The sequence below is a fragment of the Lampetra fluviatilis genome, chromosome 1 (assembly GCF_964198595.1).
Source record: "Lampetra fluviatilis chromosome 1, kcLamFluv1.1, whole genome shotgun sequence".
Taxonomy (NCBI): Eukaryota; Metazoa; Chordata; class Hyperoartia; order Petromyzontiformes; family Petromyzontidae; genus Lampetra; species Lampetra fluviatilis.
In genome coordinates, this window is record NC_136275.1 from 27,321,460 (window position 1) to 27,325,702 (window position 4,243).

General features: G+C 59.6%; 1 protein-coding gene across 1 annotated transcript in view; it reads right to left on the reverse strand.

Annotated features, from left to right (window-relative positions):
- Window positions 1-3,745, reverse strand: part of LOC144939608 (homeobox protein Hox-A10-like) — a 3,829-nt gene extending 84 nt beyond the window's left edge. The window contains exons 1-2 of the mRNA XM_078866715.1: window positions 2,566-3,745; window positions 1-209 (exon numbers count right to left, since the gene is read on the reverse strand). The exon at window positions 1-209 is cut by the window's left edge and continues 84 nt beyond it. Coding sequence (XP_078722841.1) covers window positions 1-209; window positions 2,566-3,745 — 1,389 coding nt within the window. The remainder of the gene's footprint in view (window positions 210-2,565) is intronic.
- Window positions 3,746-4,243: the final 498 nt, after the last annotated feature.

The window sequence follows — 4,243 nt, forward strand, 5'->3', positions numbered from 1 at the left end:
CCAGATCTTGACCTGGCGGTCGGTGAGGTTGACCCCGCGGCTGATCTCGAGACGCCGTTCGCGCGTCAGGTACATGTTGAAGAGGAACTCCTTCTCGAGCTCCAGCGTCTGGTACTTGGTGTAGGGACAGCGCTTCTTGCGGCCGCTCTTCGCCGTCAGCCAGCCGCCCGGCGTCTCGCGCGCGGCGTCCCCGTCGCGGCCGACGACCTCTGCACGGCGAGACGGAGAGACAGAGAGGCAAAGAGACGGGGAGAGAGAGACACAGAGAGAGACAGAGAGAGAGAGAGACAGAGAGAGAAACAGAGAGAGAGACAAAGAGAGAGACAGAGAGACAGAGAGACAGAGACACAGAGAGAGACGCAGAGAGAGACACAGAGAGAGACACAGAGAGAGAGAGAGAGAGACAGTGAGAGAGACAGAGACACCGAGAGAGAGACAGAGAGACAGAGAGAGAAACAGAGAGAGAGACAAAGAGAGAGACAGAGAGACAGAGAGACACAGAGAGAGACAGAGAGAGAGAGAGACAGTGAGAGAGGCAGAGACACCGAGAGAGAGACAGAGACACAGAGAGAGAGAGAGACAGACAGAGAGACACGGGGGCAGCACAGCGTTCAGATATGTCTACCTGCTTATTATAATGTTTCTTCTTCCGTACGGCTGCTGGAATAGATGCGGAGCAACGACAACATTTTCACACTCGGGCGGTCAAGGCAGATGTGAGAGATATTCCGTCGAGGTTGGATCTCGTTGTTGGCGCTTTCTCTCGTTTGTTTGTGGATGTCACCCGAGCTGCGAGTGAAAACATGTTCTCGTAATTATTATAATAATTATTAATGTCGTCCTGTGTCGCAGCTTGCTCTTCATATCTGTCGACAGCGCGAGTGTAATTGTTGTCATCGTTATTATTAGTGCTGTTCTGCTTATGATTAGCATCAGTATTTATAATTGATTTGAACCCTGCGTTGTGAGCAGAGATTTCACAGGACTGTGATGTACTTCGATATGAAAATGCGTTCTGTAAAATAAAGATGACTATTATTATGTTAATAGTTTTTTGAGAAGTTTTTCATTTTTTTGGGTGGGTGGGGGGGGATGTGTGTGGGGGGGGCGTTGGGGGGGGGGGGAGATAAATTTGTGGCCAAAAAGCGCGTCGATATCTCAATGACCAGCTGGTCGCGGGTTGACATCGAGCTGATTGCGCTGAGAACGACGCGAATTCTGATGGGCGAGTTGTCAATGGGCGCATCTCGCCTCGGGCGCGTCTGTGTGGCGTGCCCAGGTGTTGAGCATCGTGGCGAGATGTTAACTACCTCGCTTGGTATACAGGAGGGCGCGGGTTCGAACCCGACCCTGACGCCTGCTGCTGTATTCGGAGTGTTGCGTGTCACTCTCCCTCTTCTGACGTGTAGATTGCTCGGATATGTTACAATCAGAGGTGTATTGACCAAGCAAAGCCCACTGAGCTAACAAGGCGCTTTAGAATGGCATAGCGAAGCTGGTGTTTGTGTGTGCGCACAGCGGTTAGCGCGATGTGCTACGAACCTGGCGACACGGGTTCGATTTTTGATTCACGGCCAACACCCAGGGACGCTCATCTGAACCGCTCCTGGATCTGGTCTCCCCTAAGTCGACTCAGCCTCAAATTAGTGCCTGGCGCGGTGTGTAAACATCGCCACAGGGGAGACAAAGGCGGCCGGGCGTGGTGCTGGCCATCCTCCCCCTTCGCGTGCCGAGCCCGCCTTCATAGGTGCTCGCTAACATAACTTTCCCCCAAGCAGTCTGTGTCAAGGCTACACGTGGTGATCTTTGTATGTTGTGTGTGTATGTATACACACGCAACACACGGCAAGTTCACCGGTGACACGCACCAAGTGCTCGCAAGAGCCGCGCAATGGTCAGGAAGTCGGTCGCAATGATGTGACGACATGCCCTACCGCGTGGCCACTCCGAGGACCGGCCTCGCCACGAGACCCACCACCACAGGTGGAACCGTGACGAGTGAAGTTCAGATCGTACCCTGCATTGACTTGAAACAATAATGATGGCGTCCCTCCCCTTCCCTGCCCCCACCGTTTGAGGATCATGTGCCGAGCATAACAATAAAACCAAGTACATACCGCACGATATGTAATATATTATATAATAAATAAAAAAAACACAATAAAACCACATCAAGCACAACAGGCTACGAGCCACACAACCAGCGGCGCGGCTAATGCAGTAAACGTCGGTGGTTTCCAATAATAGGACGACTAATAATGCAATTAAATACAACGATGATACCAACATATATCATAAACCGACGGTCTACGTTGGTGGATTCTAAGACAGCGATGAATAATCTCCAACACCCCCCCCCGCCTCCTCCTCCTCCTCACCCCCACTACGAAGGCCGCGGCTCTTGTGGCATCAAGTCACTTGACATGGCGCGCAATCCGCCCCCGTCGTTCCACGGCACCCCCTCGACACCCCGTCCCCCCCCGTTCCCCCCGTAACCAGCACGCCTCTCTGCCGGGGTTCAACCGGCCGCCGCCACAGCGAGCGGCTCGCCTCTGCCGCACCCACCTGCCTTGGGCGCGCCCCCGGGGCTGAAGCCGCCGCTCTCCGCGCGCTGCGAGGGCGAACGCTCCTCGTAGCGGGAGGGTGCGATCTGGTGATGGTGGTGGTGGTGGTCGTGGTGGTTGTGGTGGTTGATGGGTCCGCCCAAAGCGGGGGGCCCAGCGTGAGGAGCGGAGATGGGGGGGGGCTCTTTCGGTGACCCCCGATCCTCGGGACTGGCCCCCGGCCTGGCACCGACGCCTGCGCCAATCGCCACCGCTGCCGCGTCGTCGTCCAGTCCACTGGGCGCGAAGCGAGCCGGGGATCCCGACAGCGACACCGACGCCGCCTCGACTGCCCCCGCCGCTGCCCCCGCCCCGGTGGGGTCGTGATTCAACTCGGGCGAGCGCGTGAAGGCGGCGGGCGAGACGTCCTCCAAAGCGCTGAAGTCCAGGGGCTTCACCGCCACCGCCGAGGGCATTTGCCCCAGGCGAAAGTAGCCGGGCACGGGGACCCCCGCGCCTCCGTCGGACGCGGCGGACGCGGCTGCCGAAGCCTCGGCGCCCTGCAGCTGAAGCCGCCCGTACGCCGCGTCCGGCTTGACCGCCCGGGTCACGTCGACCGCTCCGTACAGGCAGTAGGCGTCCTCCTCCTTGACGGCGTGCGGCGAGAAGACGGCTCCGTGAGACGGCGCGCATTGGTTCGCGTCCAGCTGGCCGCATGCCCGGATCGGATCTCCCCACGATCCGCCCTCTGGCATAGAGGTCGCGTAGACAGTGGCGGGGTGGTGCGAGCCCAGAGTTAGGCGCTGCTGCTGCTGCTGCTGTTGTTGTTGCTGCTGCTGGTGGTGGTGGTAGTGGTGAACAGCGTGCGGATGGTGGTGGTGGTGGGGCGGTGGCAGGTCCGAGCGTTTGACGAGTGATTGCACGAGACTACAATTCTGCACGGCTGCTGCGTAGCCATGCTGCTGCTGCTGCTGGTGATTGTGATGATTGTGGTGGTTGTGGTGATTGTGGTGGTTGTGGTGGTGGTGCTGCGAACTCGCAGCCGAGCCGGCGTAGAGGGGGCCGCCTTTGCCCGCGTAGAACAAGTCGGCGGCGGCGGAGGAGCTCGCGCGACTCGCGCTCACGAGCAGCGAGTCGACGAGGAACGAGTTGGCGAGAGCCGGCGCGTTCGGAGGACACGACGGGGCCGACGGCGATGACATCTTCAGGCGCGGAGGCGGCGGCGCGAACAAGGGCTCTGGATGATTCTTGGCATCGCAGCAGCCACCCGACATAGCAGCAGCGGCAGCAGCGGCAGCGGCAGCAGCGGCAGCATCATCAGCAGATGCAGCAGCGGCAGCATCATCATCAGCAGCGGCGGCATCCCGAGAAAACATTTTCAAGCGCCAGGACGAGCGCCCCCCCCCTCTCCTCTCTCGCACTCGCGCGCGGTCACGCGCCCTGCCAGCCAATGGGACCTTCGTGGCATCGGCGGCAGACTCCGCCTCATTGAAGGCGGCTGGAGGGGAGATGGTGATGATGAGCTTGGAGAGGGGGGAGTTCGAAATTTAGGGTCCGAGGGGGGCACACCCCCCCCCCCCCAGCGCCACCACCCCGTCCCCCCCCGCCCCCCCGCCTCTACCCCCCGCCTCTGCTTCACCCCCCCACCCCGCCACCGATGGCGTTTCTCGCAGCGGCGATGCGAGAGACCGGAGGAGCGA